This window comes from Schistocerca piceifrons, unplaced genomic scaffold (assembly GCF_021461385.2).
Source record: "Schistocerca piceifrons isolate TAMUIC-IGC-003096 unplaced genomic scaffold, iqSchPice1.1 HiC_scaffold_2171, whole genome shotgun sequence".
Lineage (NCBI taxonomy): Eukaryota > Metazoa > Arthropoda > Insecta > Orthoptera > Acrididae > Schistocerca > Schistocerca piceifrons.
Genome location: NW_025728088.1, coordinates 2,368,241 through 2,390,904, shown reverse-complemented (window position 1 = coordinate 2,390,904; position 22,664 = coordinate 2,368,241). Strand labels below are relative to the sequence as shown.

At 48.4% G+C, this 22,664-nt stretch overlaps 1 protein-coding gene across 1 annotated transcript in view; it reads left to right on the top strand.

Annotated features, from left to right (window-relative positions):
• Window positions 1-22,314, top strand: part of LOC124742185 (F-box/LRR-repeat protein fbxl-1-like) — a 91,286-nt gene extending 68,972 nt beyond the window's left edge. The window contains exons 5-7 of the mRNA XM_047248766.1: window positions 2,875-3,054; window positions 10,945-11,175; window positions 21,984-22,314. Coding sequence (XP_047104722.1) covers window positions 2,875-3,054; window positions 10,945-11,175; window positions 21,984-22,158 — 586 coding nt within the window. The 3' untranslated portion in view covers window positions 22,159-22,314. The remainder of the gene's footprint in view (window positions 1-2,874; window positions 3,055-10,944; window positions 11,176-21,983) is intronic.
• The last annotated feature ends 350 nt before the right edge of the window (window positions 22,315-22,664 follow it).

Genomic DNA, 22,664 nt, shown 5'->3' with positions numbered 1-22,664 from the left:
ACTAACTTCTGCCGTCGAATATATGTAGTGCTACACAGGCTTGCTTTGCAGGCACAAAGATAAATACTGGTGCCAAAACCTCTGCGTCAGTAAATAAATTAAAAAAAAATGGAAGATGAGCTTTTTCCTCCACCCCGAGTTTCGACCACTGCATTTTCATACATTATCCAACGAAGTAAATACAAATAGAAATACTGTATTGTTCATCTTCGAATGTAGCAGCATTTCAATGTACTATGAAAATCCGACTGGCAAGACTGTTTGGGGTTTTTGTCAATATGGCCAACTCTACATTCTGAATTTTTACCTACCTGTGAGAAGAGATGGTTGCTAATAGGAAATTTTATGAATTGTGAATCACATGCGGTATTCTCTTCACCACAATATAATAATATGAATATAAACATTTTGCCATGTATTCTTTCGTGTTTGCTGCTATCTCATTTAAATCCTGTCTGCGTAATAAACTACGAAACTAGAGTGAGACAACAGCAAACGCGGAAGAATGTACATATCATGTCATGTTTATATTCGTATTAAATGGTTCAAATGGCTGTGAGCACTATGGGACTTAACATCTGTGGTCATCAGTCCCCTAGAACTTAGAACTACTTAAACCTAACTAACCTAAGGACATCACACACATCCATGCCCGAGGCATGGCGACTGTAGCAGTTGCGCGGTTCCGGACTGAGCGCCTAGAACCGCTAGACCAATTCGTATTATTCTTATGCCTATTAGTGATACAGTCAGAAATGAAGCACGGCAATTGACTAGATTTTTAAATCTAAGATGACTCTAATTTCTGTGCAGAATGTAATGTACTAAAGAGGCGTCTGCAAAGATTTTCAAACGGAGAAAAATTTTCGCTAAACTCTCTTTCAGAACATCTTCCCCCGCCCCCTCCCCCCCCCCCCCCACCCCCCGCTGCCATTGTAAGCGGCGGTAGCGCGCACATAAGCAAGCCATGCCGCGAGCGGCGACAGGCCGTAAACACTCACTATCATAATGCTACAAACAATGCGTGACACAGTACAGTAATGCATTTTCCGCTCAGAGTGACGTAAACACCTATAACAAAGAGAACGGCACTTACGAGATCAAAGAAATATAAGCAATCAATTCAAACCAGACGAAGCACGTGAAAAAGGAAGGGTACCCGTATAAATACCGACGGAGCGCCTGACGCATAGCAATGGCTACCTGGTAAAGCTTAATTGCTAAGCTTACGACTCGAACCAAACTACTGTAGCTGTATCGTCATTCATTCGACCTAAATTGTGTCTCGTATTAAAATGAACCAACTTTGTTTCGATTTGGAGGTGCGGCCTAAAACTTTTCTCTCCCCTTGAATTTCGAGTCTCAAATTTCAGGTGCGGCTTAGATTCGGGAAAAATTTTTTTTCTTGCTTTCGAGTCTCATTTTTCAGGTGCGGCATCGATTCAAGTGCGGCTTACAAGGGGAAGGCCTCAGACACGGCCAACCGATTCGGCTCAAATTTGGCAGGTCGCTTGTGTACAACCTAAAACGAAGGTATCTAAGTTATTTTGGGTCAACACCCCCGCGTTTTTGAGAAAATCGCCCCTAAAAGTTGTGAAGAGCAATCGACTCGAAATTGGAGGGATCGATAGATAATTGTAAATAGAACATTTTTCATCATCGGGTATGGGGTCCGTAAACGCAAACTTTTCCAGAAATCGAGGAAAGAAACTTTTATAACTGCCGCTTCTGTGCCCACGTGGTAAACGCTATTCGGCGACAGCGCTGATAGCGCACCGGCCAAGGTAACTGGCTGGGTCTCGAAGAACCCGGGTTCGAATCTCGAAAAAATATGACACAACAAACAATAACTAGTTACTACAGCATAAACAGACGAGCTAATTACCACAAACTACAGACAATACTCATCATATGTTACTTACGGAAGGACTGTATTCATTCACAAATCGTATTTCATTCGGCGCATTAACGATGGAAAAATCACTACATGTATCGGCGAGGTTCGCGGCAGCCTATGACGGAAAACAACTCTTTCCGATTGACTTCTATAAGGCTCGTGCTGCACACCTTCACTCTTCCAGGTTCTCAACTATGATATGACGAAGAGGCAACCGGGACAACAAAACTCTCCGCGCGTACATTCTGTCCCGTGCCTCGCTGTAAACAAGCGTCGCACGGTTGGCTGTCTGTGATCCCTCGTGAGGAATTCGCAGCACTCTTGCTCGGAGTTGTTTTCATGTGACGAGGCTTAAAAGTTTAATACTTTACTAACTCACGGCGCTTGGGAAATTAGTTTGCTTACCTTATTATTATCATTCGTTATTGATTTACTTACCTTATTAACCGTCCCATCCTTATCAATTGAGATATGGAAAAATACAAATGAAAATAATAACATCCGCTAGGTTTCTTCGAGATTCGAACCCGGGTTCTCCCATTCCGAGCCAGTTACCTTTGTGCTATCGGCGCTGCCGGCGGAAAGCGTTTTGCATGTCGGTACAGAAGCGGCAGTTGTAAAAGTTTCTTACCCCCGTTTCTGGAAAAGTATGCGTTTTCGGACCTCATACCTGATGATGAAAAATGTAATTACAATTATCTATCGATCCCGCCAATTTTGAGTTGATTGCTCGCCATAACCTTTAGGGGTGATTTTCTCAAAAACGAGGGGGTGTTGACCCAAAATATCTTAGATTCCTTCGTTTTGGGTTGTACACAAGCGACCTGCCAAATTTGAGCCGAATCGGTTGGCCGTGTCTGAGGCCTTCCCCTTGTTAGATTCGAGTAAATACGGTACTCTTTTGAGGGTCTGACTAATATTTCACCTGTGCGGCTTAGATTTACATTCACAACAGGTGTTGTTTTGAACAACTGCAGGCCCGGCTGCCTACCACTGCTGCAGAAGTTGGACCTGCCGCACGCCACCGACCTCCCGGATGACGCGGTGGTCACCATTTCTCGGGGGTGCCCGTCACTGCGCCACCTGAGCCTGACTTTTGCGACGAGTCTCACAGACGGAGCACTTGCCGAGATCCACCGTCTTAAACACTTACAGATGTAAGTACCTGACGTCGCTGTTGCGCAGTTTTTGAACATGTTTTATGCTCACGTACAAAGGAAATTCAAATATTAATTTGAATTTTTTGTTTATAAGTTCACTTCAGAAAAGTTCACTTCAGAAAAACTCATACACACAAGTTATTTAATCTGTGTATAGTCTTCTGAATGGGAAATACATTTTTCCCAGGGGATAGGTAGTTTTCTCAACCCCGTTTTCACAAAATGAATGTGGCTGTAACAGCAGGGTTCACACAAACACTTTGACAGTGCAATTGTTGTTAGATCTGTGTCGTCCGACTGCTTCTTTTAGTGGTCCAAACAAATGAAAATCACAGGACAATAAGTGCGGAGTGTAGGGAGGATGTCCTAGTGTGGCACACGACAGCTCCCGAACTTTTTGTCGAGTCCGGGCTGCCGTGTGGGGCCGAGCACTGTCACGCGGCCTAGTCACGCCCCAGATTTGGTATTTTCTGACGATATTCGCTTTCCGATCTATGCAAAAAATGGCAGTAGTATACGGCGCTCACAGTACAGCATTCTTGGACAAAACTGATAAGAACTTCCTTAATATAAAAAAAGACTGTCGCAATAACCTTCCCCACACAGAGACAATTTTAGGCACTCCGTGGGTGTAGAGTCGTCAGTGGGTGTAGATTGGTCTTTTTTGTGCCATTTTGGGCTGCTTTTTTCGATTCCCGTGCGTAACAGTGTACCCACGTTTCATCACAGATCAAAATCCGGTGCACAAAATGTTCCCCTTCAATTTGGTAGCGTACTAGTAGCCGTTTGTACGCCTCAAGATGATGAAATTTGTCGTCTGTGGTGAGAAGATGGGGTACCCACTTTGTGGACTCTGTTTGAAATCCGACGTTGTCACTAATGATCACCTGAGCACTACCGTATGTAATGTCTCTTGCGGCGGTCTCTACGCGATATTTTCAGAAATATTATAAAAATATATAACTCAGTACATATCTCGAAATATCTCTTCTTATCTTTTATCAATGCAAAGTAGTTTCAAGCCCTATTATTCCTTGGAGCGTGCATTTACTCCATGGAATACCTTCTCTGCTATCTATGTTTTCTCTTATGAAAAGAATATTATATATTATAAAAATATATAACTCAGTACATATCTCGAAATATCTCTTCTTATCTTTTATCAATGCAAAGTAGTTTCAAGCCCTATTATTCCTTGGAGCGTGCATTTACTCCATTTTACTCCATGGAATACCTTCTCTGCTATCTATGTTTTCTCTTATGAAAAGAATGAAGGAGATCTTGCCGATTAGCCGTGAAAGAACGAGGATGTATATGTATGTATTGTTGAGCTAGTCGCCATCTTGATGAGATTCTGTATAAGGAATTTAATACATGAACTAAACTAAAGTAAGTGTGTTCGCGTATTATTTAACTGATTATTATTGACAGTGTCTGCTTACTATGCTGTGTTGCACGGGGATCAGTGGGGAACGTCTGATTTACACTGAACGAACCTGCCGTTTTGTACGCTCAAGATATCCAGTTTATTACTTCCAATAAATGGGCTAACACGGTCTTACCAGCACATCTCCGGTCTTCCCCGTGTGGTCACCGAAAGTTAATAATTATTACAAATGTTTTCAGAAGATCGACTGACAATTTTCGTCGCACCGAGACTTCGAAATTGCTTCACTGCCTTATGGAATTTAAGTTAAGCTCAATTTAATCAGGATAGGACAGCATTGAACTGTGTGAATGTGATAAGCCTGCTTTGTGAATGAAAATTCCCTAAATATTCGCGTGTTTTTTACTATCCTGATCTGTGAAGCTCAATCGGGCCGGTGTGAGAGAGGTTTTTAAATTTCAGATCCCACAAAAAATATTAAACGTAGCTTATGCCAAACTTGTGGCAGGCATCCCACAGAATCACGTGGGTAGCAGCACGTCAGCGTTTACCTGTGGGAGGAGATTTAATGGCCGGGCCAACCTGTGACGACGGTGGAGCACCCAGCGAAGCAAAAGCCAGTGTGAGCTAGATCTCCACGCCTCGTGGACAGTTACGCCTATTTCCGATTCTGTTAGCCACGGACCACGCGGATCGAGTACAATGCGTGGCCCCCCCACTGACACCTTGACGGATTTGAACGAGTGCCGACTGTTTGCTTCGTCCTGTCGTGTCCACGAATCAAACGGTGCCAGTGAGATGAGCCGGCCGCGGTGGTCTAGCGGTTCTAGGCGCGCAGTCCGGAACCGCGGGACTGCTACGGTCGCAGGTTCGAATCCTGCCTCGGGCATGGATGTGTGTGGTGTCCTTAGGTTAGTTAGGTTTAAGTAGTTCTAAGTTCTAGGGGACTGATGACCACAGTAGTTAAGTCCCATAGTGCTCAGAGCCATTTGAGCCAGTGAGATGAGACGTAGTTTGCACGTTCGGCGGCACGCGACGGCAGTCCGACACAGTTCCGGACTCGTCGTCGTGCACTTGACGTCTGCGTAGCCACCCGGAACGGCTCCACTGTATACCGGAAGCATCCCTGACGTGTCACGGCATCACCCGGACGGACGCACTTCGGCTCGTACTTCTCGGCCTGCGAATAATCCCAAGGACGACATCGGTATTCCACCTGTACACCTCGCCTGTGCTCACTCGCTCGCCATTCCCGGTGAATTAGTGGAGGAGGTACTACCGTCACACGCTGCCTCGGTGCCCGACACCGGCAGAACATCTGCGCAGTCGTACAGCCGACCTCCGACTGCACGCGCCGACACGGCACAGTACCGGTGGGTATTTGCTCGAGCCGATTTACACTGTTCCACATTATACAGAGTGAAAAGTATTTGTACCGACAAACTCTGGGAGGTTGTAGGGGACATCAAAACAAATATTTTTCCCTAATGTCATTTTTTCCTATGAGGAGTATTTAAACCAGTAGAGGAAGATTTCTCTGGCGGCAAATTAATTAAACCAAGAAACACTTTTCCATTTTTTTATGACCAAGAGACAACACATTAACACAACCCAATTTCAATGACAGTAGATTTTCAGAAATGCCTCCATTGACACACGTAAACAAAGGTTACACCGTCGGATCATGTTATGTCTGACACGGGCAAAACCCCAGCAGTATCCTTAACTGTTCCTGCTGCTGCTACTATCCGGGCAACCAGATCCTCTTCTGATGCAACAGGAGGTGCGTAAACAAGGTTGCGCATCTCTCCCCACACAAAAAAGTCCAGAGGGGACATATCTGGGGATCGAGCAGGCCACGGTACAGGACCACCTCTGCCAATCCACGTTTCTGGGAACCGTCGGTCCAGGAATCGACGCACACGACGACTGAAATGTGCCGGCGGCCCGTCATGTTGGCACCACGTGCGTTGTCTTGTAGGGAGCGGGACGTCTTCCAGCAATTCTGGCAATGCTCTGGCGAGAAAACTGTAATAGTGCCTGCCATTTAATGGCCTAGGTAGCAGATACGGCCCAATTAAACAGTCCCCAACAACACCGACCCACACATTAACGAAGAACCGCACTTGATGAGCGCTAGTAACTGTGGCATGTAGGTTATCCTCACTCCAAACATGCGAATTGTGCATGTTGAAGACTCCATCGCGCCCGAACGTTGCTTCATCGCTAAACAACACAGAGGATGGAAATGTAGGATGCATTTCACACTGTTCCAGGTACCACTGCGAAAACTGTGCTCTGGGTGGATAATCAACTGGTTCCAGGTTGTGGACACGCTATAAGTGAAATGGACGTAACAATTGCTCTCGAAGGACTGTTCTTACATTCGTCTGATTAGTCCCAATGTCACGTGCAATTGCACGAGTACTGACTGAAGCACCCGGCTCCACATGCTACAAGACAGCTTCCTCAAACTGCAGTGTTCTTACCGTGCGACGGCGTCCCTGTCCAGGTAATGTGCTAAATGACCCGGTCTCACGCAGACGTTGGTACACAGCAGCAAAGGTCGTATGATGCGGGATACGGCGATTAGGATATTGCTGTTGCTAAACCCGCTGTGCAGCTCGTCCGTTGTGGTGCGCTACGTAGTACGCACAAACCGTGTCAGTGTACTCACTCCAGATGTATCGCTCTACTAGTAAACAGAGACAATGCACTACTACACTGGTGGACAGCAGTTGCCCACAACTGAAGAGCGTAATAAACCCTCTAACATCTCAAGATCGCAATACGGCGTCTAACAACTGACGAGCATAATACAGCCTCCACCAGTTTAAATAATCCCCATAGGTAAAAATGACATTAGGGAAAATATTTGTTTTGACGTCCCCTACAACCTCCAGGAGTTTGTCGCATTAAATACGAGTACTTTTGACCCGGTATTGTGCGTAGACGTGGCACGGCCACCACTTACGCTGCCATAGAGTGCACCGCACGATCACCGTGACGAGAACATTTTGCAGATCAAATGTAATGGCGAGCCGACTAAAGTCTCCGAGGACAGAATTGAGACAGCTTTCACCTCAACTACTCCGATTCTCGTTCAGTTCTTCAAACCAGTGGAGGACTTGAATGCGATTTTCACTCTGCAGCGGAGTGTGCGCTGATATGAAACTTCCTAGCAGATTAAAACTGTGTGCCGCACCGAGATTCGAACTCGGGACCTTTGCCTTTCTTGGGCAAGTGCTCTACCCCTGAGCTACCCAAGCACGACTCACGCCCCGTCCTCACAGCTTTACTTCTGCCAGTATCTCGTCTCCTACCTTCCAGACTTTACAGAAGCTCTCCTGCGAAACTTGCAGAACTAGCACTCCTGAAAGAAAGGATATTGCGGAGACATGGCTCAGCCACAGCCTGGAGGATGTTCCCAGAATGAGATTTTCACTCTGCAGCGGAGTGTGCGCTGATATGAAACTTCCTAGCACTTCGAGTCTCGGTCCGGCACACAGTTTTAATCTGCTAGGGAGTTTCAGTGGAGGACTTGTCCACGGACGACACTCCCCGTGCGACCTGTTAGGCAGAGCCCACTCCCCTAGCCGTCAGCGGTGCACGGGTACCGCCAGCTGCCAGTGCGCAGCCACACCCACCTCGTCCCGTCCCCGACCTGGCCGGGCAGCCCCCGAGACCGTGCTCCAAACGGGCACTCCGGCAGCCGGCAGACTGCGTCACGCGAGCTGGCCGCCGCGTCCATTTCGAATGCCCGTGCCGCACCGTAATGACGTCACACCACACGACACGGCCAGCTTGCACCCTGCCTGCCATCTGCTATTAACACACTATCCCCGGCGGGCCACTTCACTGGCTGTGATCTCGTCTTCAGTTCTCCAGACGTCTCCTCCCGTCTCGTCGGCCGACTGCCCGTCACGGCTCCCGGGCCCACTGTCGTCGCATCAGGCATTGGGGCCACTGTCGGTGTGCGTGTCACGTTCCCGCTGAGCTCCAGATACTACCCCGACCGCGTCCGGGCTCGTCCGTCGCAGTTCCCGGACCCGTGTTCCGGTCCCAACGACACAGCGAGCCTGTGCTCTCCGTAGTCATGTAGTGATGTAAAATTATGATGTAAAATGTGCCCATATAAATCAATAAATATATGAAAATGCACCACTCATTAATGAAGACCCTGTACTTTTTCCCCTTAGCTGCAAAGGCCCAGAAGATTGTGCCACGGGACAGAGCTGAGTGAAAGTCTGTTCCCGTGCATGTATTTGCAACAGCTGCTGCACTTAGAGCTGCATTTACGCGTGAGTAATTTCCTGTGCACACTAAGTCAAGAAAACGTCACACCACGAAGGAATTGTCCAGAGGGATGGAAACTGGCAGATGTGATGTACGTGCACAGGCAAACAAATCATTAAAATTTCAGAAAAAGTTGGATGATTTATTCGAGAGAAAGAGCTTCAGAAATTGAGCAATTCGACTATGCGTCGGTCTACCTCTGGCCTGTACGCAAGCAGTTATTCGGCTCGGCTTCGATCGACAGAGTTGTCGGATGTCGTCCTGACGGATATTGGGTGCCCAATTCTGTCATCGAAATCCTGACATCATTAAAGCCCTGCCTGTAATGCTCCAAATGCTCTCAGTTGGGGAGAGATCCGGCAACCTCGCTGGCCGAGGTAGAGTTTGGCGAACGTGAAGACGAGCAATAGCAACTCTCGCAGTGTGTGGGCGGGCATTATCTTGCTGAAATGTAAGAGCAGGAAGGGCAATGAAAAGGGGCGTAGAATATCGTTGACGTATCACTGTGCTGTAAGGGTGCTGTGGATGGCAACCAAATAGTGTCGACTTACTACTATGCCACAAGTTTTCCGAGGATAACAACCGAAAGTGACCTGCTACGAAAACAAGTGGCACTCCAGACTATCAGTTCCGGTTGTTTTGCTGTCGGTTGGTATCCCACTACACTCCGGGGTGTCCCCAGGCAGGTCTTTGCTGGTCACTGTGGCTCAATTTCAAGCAGAGCTCATCACTGAAGACAATTTTATTCCAGACTGAAGACGCGTCTGGAGGTACCCTGGATAGCAGAGGGATATCAACGTGTCTGTCACCCGCCATACGGTGCGACAACCGGAAGTGACGGTTTGAGGTGCCATTTGTTTTCAGCACTCCTTCAGTTGCCATCCTCGGAACACTTGCGGCACGACAGTAAGTCGATGCTACTCTACGCCCCGTTTTGTCGCCGTTCGTGGCGAGCTGTCCTTGGCTTACGTTTCAGCAAGATAATGCCTGCCTCCACAGGGCGAGAGTTTCTACTGCTTTTCTTGGTGCTTCGCAAACCCTACCTAGGTCAACAAGTTTGCCGGATGTCTTCCCAATTGAGAGCATTTGGAGCGTTATGGGTAGGGTCCTCCAACAGTCTCAGAATTATGACGATCTGATGGATCAATAGGACAGAATTTGGCCCGATATTCCTCAGGAGGACACTCGACAACTCTGTCATCAGTGCCAAGCTTGCATAGGTGCCACAGATGGACCAATGCGCTATTGATTTGCTCAATTTGTGGGGCTCTCTCTCCTGAATGAATCATCCAGTATTTTCTGAAATTGTAATGTGCTGTGCGTACTGTAAGACATTCGGTACACACACCATCAGATTATTTGACTTGTCGATCTAACGAAGTAGGCGAGAGTCAGCAATATGTCTCGTGGTCTTATTGTGGCGTGTTTATCTTCTGCCGTTAGGTCGGACGGTAGATATGCCACTTGCACGCTTAGAGTAGCAGGTTGACGGTGACCGACTTCAAACAGAACTTGATTAATTTTCGCACACATTTATTAAAATGATAACAAGCATAAACATTACGTAACTTGATTCTGGATGCTATTTACAATTGACAATCTGAAGTTCCTTTGGTCTTGGTACGTTAATCTTATTCTCACATATCTCTGATACTTGACAAAGTGTCTATACATTTATCTTCGTGGCTATGTACAGGAATATGATAATCTTATTAGGCGCACACTGAAACTTGACTATAGACTGGTACAGACTAATGCAGACTGACTAATTGGAGGTCTGTACACTCGTTATAATACCTCACGCGTTCAGGTATCACTGCGCGAGTGTGATCCGCGAGGAGAAAAGGTTCTACGTCAGCAGCAATCTCATTGGCTGTGTTACACATTAATACGCGGATCGGCGGAAGCAGAATTTGGTCCGTCTCTAAGGCAGCGCCATCTCGTAGTGCGGAGATGGACGAGCGCTGCGCCTGCGCTGTTGTGCTTAGCGGGGCGCGCTCTAGTGGGAAAGTTGTGTACGCGCTGACTACACGGAACTATGTATACAACATGTAACCATTTGTTTGTCTGTACATGTACTGATTTCTGTCCCATTTGGATAATTCATTGCCTTTCTTTTTTGTCGTACTGTGTATTACACAGCAAATTTCATGTTGTCACCAACATCTTAAAGTGTTACATTATTTTTCTGTTTGTTCTTCTAGACTGGATCTTTCCGGATGCAGTGGGCTGGGCGGATCTGCCATGGCGCACGTGGCGCAGCTGCCGGCCCTCCGCACGCTGCTCCTGCAGTACAGTGACGACCTGACAGATCTGCAGCCGAGCCTACGGCACGTCCTGGACTTGAAGCAACTGCGCTGCCTCGATATCCTGTACAGCGGCCACATCAGAGCTGTGCCATTTGAAGAATTTTCTGTCAGCCTCGTGAACCTCAGGTAGGTTGCTCCTGCTGCTTCTGTTCACCATCCGAGCCCAGTTCTGATGACTTTGCGTTTCTACCGTATGACCTCGATGACTTCCACAAGACTGGGAACGGAGTGCTAGTATTAGAGAGAGTGTAAGGCAGGGATATAAACTTTCAATCCCAACTTTCCAGTTTATATATCAAAGAAGCAGTGAAAGAAATAAAAGAAAGATGGAAGAGTGGATTAAAATTCAGGGAGAATGGATATTAATAATATCATTCACTGATGATACTCCATTGGCTTGTGAAAGGGAGGAAGAATTTCAAAACCTGTTGAATGGAAAGAACAGTCTAATGAGAACACACTACAGATTGAGAAAGAAACCAGGAAAGATGAAATTAATGAGCATTAGCTATATCAGATTAGTTATGGATTTAACATCAAAACTGGTGTCCATGAAGAAGTGATGCAGTTCTGATACATTGGAAATAAAGTAACACACGATGCATGAAGCAATGATGACATACCAAATGGCTGTAATTAAAGTGCAGATACTCGCAGAGGTCCAGTGTGGGCTGTAATTATCATATGGAAGCGGAACTCGATTTGTATTCTAATGCGTTAACACAGAACAGTTTTACGCTGGAGAAAAATTAGTTTCAATTTTGGCGACCAGGTGCGAATCTGGTGCTGCGAATGCAAATAGTTCCCACTTATTTGTTTTCTCTGTAAGTTCAGTGGTAATCCGTGTTCCCACTTCTAACTTATGCTACCATCTATGTTAGAGTGTGCTAACTATGTATAGATTGTCAACAGTTAGGCTAAAGCTGTTGTTTTTCTACCTTGTGAGTCAATCATTGCAGAAGCGCAGTTCCCGTGTGAAAACGAGCCACTGTTTCGACCGCTACAGCGTTTTTTGGATAGTGTGCTTTCCTTTTGCGTGTGAAGTGACTTGTGTTGTATTTATCTATTTTTGTATTTATGAGGGAGACAGTATTCGTGGATATTTGCTGCATTTGACTGAAAATTACATAAATATTACAAGGTAAGTTAGTGGAAGCAGAACTGAAGTAATCTGCCCATTGGCTGTGGCAGAGTATAATAAAATAATGGGAGGAGTCGATAGATTTGATCAGCTGCGTCAACGGTATGCTGTAGGCCGTCGTTCGTGGAAGTGGTGGCACAAACTGTTTTCCTTTCTTGTGCATTTGGCAGTTGTCAGTTCCTACGTTATGTGGAAGCTACAGAAGACAAAAGCAGACCAGCTAACATTTAGATTGCACTTGGCAAGGCAGCTTATCTCTGGCTTCTCAAGTCGTAAGAGAAGAGGAAGGTCAAACACCAATAAGAGGTGTGTCTGGAGTACCAGATGAAGTTCGTCTGGAGAAAGTTGGAACTCATTTCCCTACAAAAGGTACAACAAACAGAAGATGCCGCCAATGTAGCACCAAGAACAAAGAAAAGCGAACAAAAGTAATGAGTAGCAACTGTCGTGTACCTTTGTATGTAGCACCATGCTTCTCTAAGTTCCATAGTACATCACCTTAGTGAACTCAAAGGACAGTATGAACTAATACAAATATAAATGTAATGTTTAACATGTTTTTGTACTAAAAAATAAAGGAAATACATTTGTTTTAAATTAGCAAGTGAAGTTACTCCACAGTTCCAATAGCTCCCACTAATTTTTTTTACACTCATAGGCTAAACTCTCATTTCAAGATTTAAACTATGATTTTATGAACGGTTTCTTAGCCCAATAAAGTGTTCATAAAAAATCTACAACTTCCGGAAATAATTTGGTCACTTAAGGGTTAATTCATTCTGTACGAGCACTGGAGATGCCGAATGAGATGCTACTTCTGTAAAACGATGTGATCAACACTTGCTCACAGTAGTTCTGGTGGAATTTAAGCGATGTGTTCCTGCGTACTGGCCTTCACATCAGGTAGAGACCTAATGTGCCTCTGGTAAAGGTATTCTTTTAGGTATTCCCAGAGTCGAGAGTCATATGGATTCAGATCAGGTCATCTTGCAGGCAATGCATCTGAAAACCTCTCGATATAATATGTTTTAAGGAAGGTTGCACTAAGCAGATCTTTCACTGGGTGAGTGACATGCAATGTTGGCCCATCTTACATGAAAAGAATGGTTTCCACACAGTTGTCCTCTTCCAAAGCAGGAATCACGTGCTGTACAAGGAGGTCTCCATAACGTAAAAGCATCACAGAGGGCCCCCCCCCCCCCCCCCCCCGACAGGCTCTACGGATGTATCCTCTTCAGAGAACGGACCAAGAATAAAGATGCTTGTGACTCCACACCAAGCAGTCATATACAGCAACTGCAGTGGTTCTTGGTGCACAACATGCAGTTTAACAGTACCCTTAAATTTGGCAGTTCTGTGTATTTACTGTACCCTGTAGTGTAGAATGTGCCTCTTCACTCCATAGAAAATTGCCTGGTCGCATGTCATCGACTTCTATCTGTCCGAAAACTGAAGAGCTAATTCAGTACGTTGCTGCAGATATGATGATTTGGTTGCTGCACCGTCCGGATCTTGTAGGGGCACCAGTCTAAATGCACGCGTTTTAGCTCACGCAGGCTGGCGTGAGGAGGGTGGTGGTTGTTGGGATGTTTAAGGGGGGACTAAACAGCGAAGGTCATCAGTCCCCCATTCCAAAATCAGGCGAGCCGAAAATCTACGGAGCAGGTAAAAACCGAAGCGGGAGGAGACGTCCCCCCAGGCGCTAAAAGAACACAAATGCAGCAACAAACACTACAGACAAGAACAAGACAGAGGAACACCAGACAGAAAGAAACAGAAGAAAGGAGGATGGCTGGAGACTGGTTGACTGACCATGAGGAAAAAAGGGAAAGAGTCAACCATCTGACGGCACACCAGAACAGCAACAGACACAAGGAAAAAAGACACAGAAAGGGAAAGGCGCAGGACCTCCCTAAATCGAACCATAAAAAGGACTACTATGGATAAAATGTAAAACATTGTCAGCCATGGAGGCATCGTCAGATAAAACCAAAGCCAAAGTGCCCGGGAGATTAAAAGATTGCCGGAGTGTGCGCAGTCGAGGACACTCCACCAAAATGTGGCTGACCGTCAGCCGGGACCCACACCAACACAAGGGGGGATCCTCCTGACGCAACAGATGGCCGTGCATCAGGTATGTATGGCCGATGCGCAGCCGACACAGGACTACCGAGTCCCTGCGAGAAGCCCGCAGGGAGGAACGCCACACATCGGTCGTCCCCTTGACAGCCCACAGTTTATTCGGGGCTGTCATGCCACGCCACCCAGCAGTCCACATCCCAATCAGCTTACGGCGCAACACCAGCTGCTGGTCGCGAGCCGTAAGGCCGATCTCCAAAGCCGGGGCGTCGATCGCCCCTTTGGCCAGCCTGTCTACACGTTCGTTCCCTGGGATGCCAACATGACCGGGCGTCCAAACCAAGACCACCGAACGACCAGTACGGGCAATGGCGGAAACAGACTCCTGAATGGAGGACACCAGAGGAGAGGAGGAATAGCAGCGGTTGATGGCCTGAAGGCTGCTCAGGGAGTCACTGCAGATCACGATGGACCTACCCGAGCAGAAACGCATATGCTCAAGAGCGCGCAATATGGCCACCAGCTCTGCAGTAAAAATACTGCAGCCAGCCGGCAAGGAGCGCTGCTCAACATGGGCAGCATGAGCAAAAGAGTAGGCAGTGCGACCATCAACCAGGGAACCATCAGTGTAGACAGTCTCACAGTCCGAAAATGAGGCGAGGAGCGCAAGAAAACGGCGACGGAGGGCCACAGGCGGAACCGAGTCCTTGGGTCCCTGTGCCAAGTCCAGACGGACGGACGGCCGGGACAAACACCAGGGAGGCGTAGGTGCACGGACCCGGAAGGGAGGCGGAAGAGGGAATGAACCCAATTCCGACAGCAGGGACCGAACGCGGACAGCGACGGAAAGCCCAGACCTAGGTCGCCGTTCGGGCAGATGGAGGACCATGGCAGGGAAAAGCAGGCGACGATTGGGATGGCCTGGCGAGCAATGCACGTGGACAGCATAGTCGGCGAGCAGTCGATGGCGGCGAATCCGCAGCGGGGGAACCCCGGCCTCCACCAGTAGACTATCCACGGGGCTCGTACGAAAAGCGCCAGTTGCAAGCCGGACCCCACAGTGGTGTATGGGGTCTAACAACTTCAACACTGAGGGTGATGCAGACCCATAGGCCAGGCACCCATAATCAAGCTGAGACTGCACAAGGGCTCTGTACAAGCGCAGCAGCGTGCAGCGATCCGCACCCCAAGACGTGTGGCTAAGGCAGCGGAGGGCGTTGAGGTGCCGCCAGCAGTTTTGCTTCAGCTGAGTAATATGAGGAACCCATGTGAGCCGGGCATCAAACACGAGCCCCAAGAAGCGGCAAGTGTCCACCACTTCAAGCAGGTGGCCATCGAGGTAAAGTTCAGGATGAGGGTGGACCGTCCGACGCCTGCAGAAGTGCATAACTCGAGTCTTGGCTGCAGAGAACTGAAAACCATGAGTCAGAGCCGATGATGCTGCCTTCCGAACGGCTACCTGCAGCCTGCGTTCGGCGACTCCCGTAGTCGTGGAGCTAAATGAGATGCAGAAGTCGTCGGCATACAAAGAAGGAGACACCGACGACCCCACGGCTGCAGCCAGACCATTAATGGCCACTAGAAATAAGGACACACTCAACACTGAGCCCTGCGGGACCCCATTTTCCTGTGTATAAGAAGAACTAGAGGCGGCACCGACTTGCACCCGGAAAGAGCGGTGCAATAGAAAGGTTTGAACAAAAGCCGGGAGCCGACCACGAAGACCCCACTCATACAACGTAGCGAGGATGTGATGTCTCCATGTGGTGTCATACGCCTTCTGCAGATCGAAAAATACAGCAACGAGATGCTGACGTCTGGCAAAGGCCGTACGAATAGCAGACTCCAGCCGCACCAAATTGTCCGTGACAGACCGGCCCCGACGGAAGCCACCCTGGGATGGAGCGAGGAGACCGCGCGACTGAAGGACCCAACACAAACGCCGCCCCACCATACGTTCGAGCAATTTGCACAAAACGTTGGTGAGGGTAATGGGACGATAGCTGTCCACTGCCAGTGGGTCCGCACCGGGCTTCAAGATGGGGACAATAAGACCCTCTCGCCATTGCGACGGGAACACGCCTTCGCTCCAAATGCAATTAAATATCGCGAGAATGTGACTCTGGCAGTCCCTGGAGAGATGCTTCAGCATCTGCGTGTGGATGCAATCTGGGCCTGGTGCTGTATCAGGGCAATCGGCGAGGGCAGCGAGGAATTCCCTCTCGCTGAAAGGAGCATTGTATTTTGCAGAATGACGCGTGTGGAATGAGAACGGCGTCCGCTCGGCTCGCTCCTTTAGAGAGCGAAAGGCGGGGGGATAGGATGCAGTCGCATAGCTCTGAGCAAAGTGCATGGCTAGCCGTTCAGCAATGGCGGCAGCGTCTGTGCAGACAGCGCCGTCCAAGGAGAGCCCAGGGACACCCATAGGGGTCTGGGATCCATAAATCTGCCGGATCCGGGACCACACGAGCGAGGAGGAGACACGGGAGCCCAGGGAGGAGACGTACCTCTCCCAGCACTCCTGCTTGCGCCGTGCAATAAGACGACGGGCGCAGGCACGGAGCCTCTTAAAGGCGATGAGGGTCTCCAGAGACGGGTGCCGCCTATGACGCTGGAGAGCCCGCCTACGGTCGCGAATAGCCTCAGCAATCTCCGGCGACCACCAGGGGACAGCCTTCCGCCGAGGGAGGCCAGAAGATCGGGGGATGGCAGCCTCGGCCGCTGAAATGATGGATGTGGTTAAAACACGGACCACCTCGTCAATGTCACCCTGTGGGGGAGACTCAATGGCAGCAGCAGAAGTAAAAGCCGGCCAGTCTGCCCTGTGGAGAGCCCAGCGGGGCAGGCGCCCAGAAGAACGACTCTGGGGTAGTGACAAATAGATGGGAAAATGGTCACTACCGCACAGGTCAGGGTGCACCCTCCAGTGGAGGGATGGGACAAGTCTGGGGCTGCAAATAGAGAGATCGATGGCCGAGAACGAGCCATGGGCAACACTGAAATGCGTGGGAGCACCGGTGTTCAAGAGGCTAAGGTCGAGCTGAGCCAACAAATGCTCCACGGCCCGACCGCGGTCATCAGAGACAGTCCCACCCCATAGAGGGTTGTGGGCATTGAAATCGCCCAGAAGCAGCAATGGTGGCGGGAGTTGAGCCAGCAGCGCAGCCAAGACATGTCGGGGGAGCTCCCCATCCGGAGGAATGTAAACAGAGCAAACAGTAATAGCCGGCGAGAGCTCAACCCTGGCAGCAACTGCCTCTAAAGGCGTCTGAAGGAGTACTGGCGAACTACAGACAGAGTGGTGAACAAAGAGGCAAACCCCACCTGACGCTCGATGACAGGCAGCACGGTTCTTATAGTATCCCCGATAATCGCGAAGGGCAGGGGTCCGTAGTGCAGGAAACCAAGTTTCCTGCAGAGCAATGCAGAGAACAGGGGAATCACTCAGAAGCATCCGGAGCTCAGGCAGGTGGCGGAAATAACCGCCGCAGTTCCATTGGAGAATGGAAGCAGGAAGGGACTGGGAGGGCGTGAATGCGACTAAGAGGCAGACAGCGCTTCAGAGCCAACTGCCGCCACTGGGGGAGAGTCAGCTGAGTCCATAGGAGAGGCCCCCAAGGGTTCCGAGAGGGCGAGATCCGCGGCAGAGGCGAGGATCTCCACCTCATCCCCGGAGCCAGGACTATGTACAGCAGGCGGTGCTGAAACCGCCGGAACGTCCTTCTTCTTGGACACATTCCGTTCCTTCTTCTCGCGTCTGCCCTTAGGGTGAGAGGGCTGGGAGAGCTTCTCTGAAGGAGCGTCGGAGGCTGACGACGACGCAGAAGCCCTACGACCAGCAGGTGGCGGAACCTTCAGCCACTGGCTGACATCTGGCTGGGAAGGAGAAGAAACGGAGGAAGGGAGAGCCCCGAGGGACCCCTTCCGCGAGAGAGGAACCAGCGGAGGCAACGCCGGCGGAGAAGGAGGGGGAGGAATCGAGCCTCCCGGTTGTGGAGCAGATGTCACTCCTGAAGTAAGCTTGGGGGGAGCGACAGAAGAGGGTTTGCCCCCAACTGCTAAGGGGGCAACAGAGGAAGGCTTGCCCCCAGGCACGAGGGGGGCAGACAGAGATACACGGCCCCGAGGGCCCACTGAAGGCGGCACAGATGAGGCGACAACCGTCGCTCACGTGGGCGACGATAACGTGGCTGCAGCATAAGATGGTCGAAGGGAAGCAGGATACAACCTTTCATATTTCAGTTTTGCCTCTCGATAAGTAAGCCGGTCCAGGGTCTTAAATTCCATGATCTTCCTCTCCTTATGAAGAACGGGGCAATCCGGCGAGCATGAAGAGTGGTGCTCCCCACAGTTGACACATACAGGCGGGGGCGCACATGGAGAATCGGGATGAGAGGGGCATCCGCAATCTCGACATGTAGCGCTGGATGGGCAACGGGAGGACATATGCCCAAACTTTCAGCACTGGAAGCACCGCATCGGGGGAGGGACGTATGGCTTGACGTCGCAACGGTAAACCATTACCTTGACCTTCTCGGGCAAGACATCACCCTCGAAGGCCAAGATAAAGGCACCGGTGGCCACCCTGTTAGCCTTGGGCCCTCTATGCACACGACGGACAAAATGGACGCCACGTCGTTCCAAGTCGGCTCTCAGCTCGTCATCGGATTGTAACAAGAGGTCACGATGATAAATAATCCCCTGGACCATATTTAAGCTACTGTGGGGAGTGACAGTAACAGGGACGTCACCCAGCTTATCGCACAAGAGCAACGCTCGTGACTGGGCTGGGGAGGACGTCTTGAGGAGGATGGACCCATTCCTCATTTTAGACAACCCCGCCACTTCCCCAAACTTATCCTCCAGGTGTTCCACGAAAAACAGAGGCTTCGTCATAAGAAAGGAGTCACCATCAGTCCTGCTGCAGACAAGGTATTGAGGTACGTAAGGCTCCCGCTTGGCACTAGATCGGCGTCCCTCCCATGGCGCAGCCAACGAGGGGAACGACTGAGGGTCATGTTGTGCAGCATCAAAGTCTACTCTACCACGCTTAGAGACGCTGGTGGCCGTGCGACCACTAGCTTGGTGTGATTTATTGCGCTTCATTGCGCCACATCCGCCCAGATGCCACCTACTCTGAACGAGGGCTCTCCCCAAGGGCGCCACCCAGCCAAAGCAACGGGTACCTGGCCGATATCCCATTGCCCGGAGTCCCCGTGCCCCAGACAAGATGGGCACATACTCCTTGGCATGCATGGGGAGGAAACAGCTCTGGCATCTGTAGTGCGATCCCTGCGTGGTCAGGGGGCTACCACCAAGAGGGTACATGACGACCCCACCACAACGGACTGGCTACCGTGCTGGATTTTAGGTGTTGAAAGGGTCCACAGTTGTCGTGGGCGCTAAGAAGAAGAGTGCGCAGAAGGCGAGAAGGAGACAACCCAGAAGATGTTGGGCGTAGTCCCCTCCCCACACGACAATAGGTAACATGCAAGATGGTGGAGCATGATGGACCAATAGAAAAACACCACGTAAGGTGTCCTTCCCCAAATGGCACGCACTAACAACGGAAATTTGGAAAAAAAAAAAAATAGGTCAAACCCAAGAGAGGACCATCACAGAAGGCCGAAACGTTTGAGACTCCTTTTAGTCGCCTCTTACGACAGGCAGGAATACCGCGGGCCTATTCTTACCCCCGAACCCGCAGGGGGGGCGTGAGGAGGGAAGGACTATGCTGACGTGAGGTCTGGAACATGACAGGGAATGAGAATTCAGAAAGCGGACGTAATTACTTTCATACTTAACTTTAATCCATTGATGATGAACGTCGCTCTTGACGGTACATGATTCACAATATTATTTGTTCAGAATACAGTCTTGAAGTAATTAGTTACAGTAACTGAATATGGCGCCTTGCTAGGTCGTAGCAAATGACGTAGCTGAAGGCTATGCTAAACTGTTGTCTCTGCAGATGAGAGTGTCTGTAGTAAGTGAACCATCGCTAGCAGAGTCGGCTGTACAACTGCGGCGAGTGCTAGGGAGTCTCTCTAGACTAGACCTGCCGTGTGGCGGCGCTCGGTCTGCAATCACTGACAGTGGCGACACGCGGGTCCGACGTATACTAACGGACCGTGGCCGATTTAAAGGCTACCACCTAGCAAGTGTGGTGTCTGGCGGTGACACCACACAAAAACTGTCCACACCATTGACCACAGGATGGACAATTCTCGTGGAAGGGCACAAACACTAGCATTAGCCGGGACACGTGCTGCATACTGAGTTGCAGCAATAATAACTGTGTCAATAACTTCCACTGCGGTAGGATGCATTCCTCTTCCAGGTGCCACACCAAGCCCACCCACGTTTTTGAATTTCATCGTCATTTTCTTTAAAGCATTTAATGACATCTGGCCCCTCTGTCAGTGCAGCACTGGAATTGCTGCCGTTCACATGAAACTGTTTCACTAACAGCACACAGTCTTTCTCCTCAATTATCACTACTGTTCACTCACGTTACAGCTTGTCGAACGATAGTGCGGATGTCGTACAAACGGTGTACTGTGCCAGATTTGCTCGTAGTGGCCGTAGTTGGAAGTAATTGTTTTTCCAGCATAAATTGGTCCTGCATTAACACATTAGCATACCTACCAAGATTCACTGCCATATGATAATTCAGCCCACACTGGACCTGTGTAAGTGGCTGAACTTTAATTATAACCAAACAATACGTATAAAGCAAATTAGCACAGGCATAGAGGGCATTTCTGGCCAGGAGAAGTCTGCTGGTATCAAACATCAACCTTAATTAGAAGAAGAAATTTCCGAGAATGTACGTTTGGAGTACAGCATTGTATGAAAGCGAGGCACAGACTATGAGAAAACTGGAAGAGAAGAGAAGAAAATTGATAGAAGAGTGTTGAAAGTTAGGTGGCCTGTTATAAGAAATGAGAGATGGGTTATGTGCAGAATCAGTGTGGAGAACACTGACAAGAAGAGGGATAGGATGATAGGAGAGAAACAGGATGATAGGATATGTGTTAGGACATTGAGCAATGAGTTCCGTGGTACTAGGAGGAGTTGTGAGGAGTAAAAAGTGTAGAAGGAGAGTGTAATACATCCAACAAATAATTGAGGACACAAGATGCAACTGAAATCAAGAGATTGGCTCACGGGAGGACTTTGTGGTGGGTTGTATTGAACCAGTCAGAAGACTGACTGGAAAAAAGGAAAAATTTTGAAAATATCGTGTAGGATGGTCCTCAGGTATTTAAGGCACAGAGGAAAAAAACACTTTCTTTAAAATCATCAGTCGCAAAATAGTGCATTATTCCAAATTTCATTGGATTTGATGTATTCGAGAAATAATTGGAATGAAAAACGCAATAGAAATCATTTAGTACTTACCTCAGCTGCATGTTGAGACCAGTTTTCACTGTTTTTGTAGGTTCTTCATTTCTCCAAGTCCTTTATTGAGATATCAGTCAAAACACCATATGCTACCCACATATTTCCACAGTTAAAACCTGTTTAATATGAAGATAGGTATTAACTAGAATTTGTATCTCGTAAGTTTAAAAATTCTGATAAATTTCCTTTGCACTTCATTTATGACACAGTTCATCAATGTTTATGGTTTGTAGTATTACAAGAAATAGGGTGTAATAAAATACAGAAATACAAATGTTGCAGTTACTTTTTCTCTTTCTTCTTCCAGAGAACTACATGTGACATATGAGGAAGAGGATGAGGTTTTCTACAAAAATGTTTTTGCTGAGATGCAGAGTCAAATGCCTCGGCTCAGGATAATTAATACTTTCCGATGGACAGCGAATGACTTCCTAACAGATTACGAAACGGATGATGATGATGACACCGACATAGGGTACTGAGAAATAATTTTGGTTTTCAGACTGCAGAATGTAACATTGGAGCCCCTGGATGAGTGAACTGTTTGAAAAGCAAGTAAAAGACAAAATATGGATTTATGAAATTATTGTATAAGAGCCAAGAAAGTGTTGGCCGAAATAAAAATGCAATTTTTCGTGTTTAAAAAAATTTTATTTCACAAAAGAATTCATTATGTCAGCCACTGAAACTGATTTTATTTCCCTCCATATTGAAGCTCATTGTCACAATTATCATTACACAAATGAGAATTTTTGGCACCATAGTGAATGTCATATTCATACCTTTTATTGCCATATCCTTGTGTTGATGAAATTGTCCTTTAAATCTGAATGGGCAGGCAATCCTACCTCCATGTGTCCTGAATGTCTTTCAGATGCCTGTTTCACACTTTTCAGTTATTTCATATGTGCACTATTTTGATGTCACCTGCAGATAGTAATACACTAACGAAAGGACACAACGATTTTTATTTGGGACGAAATGGAAA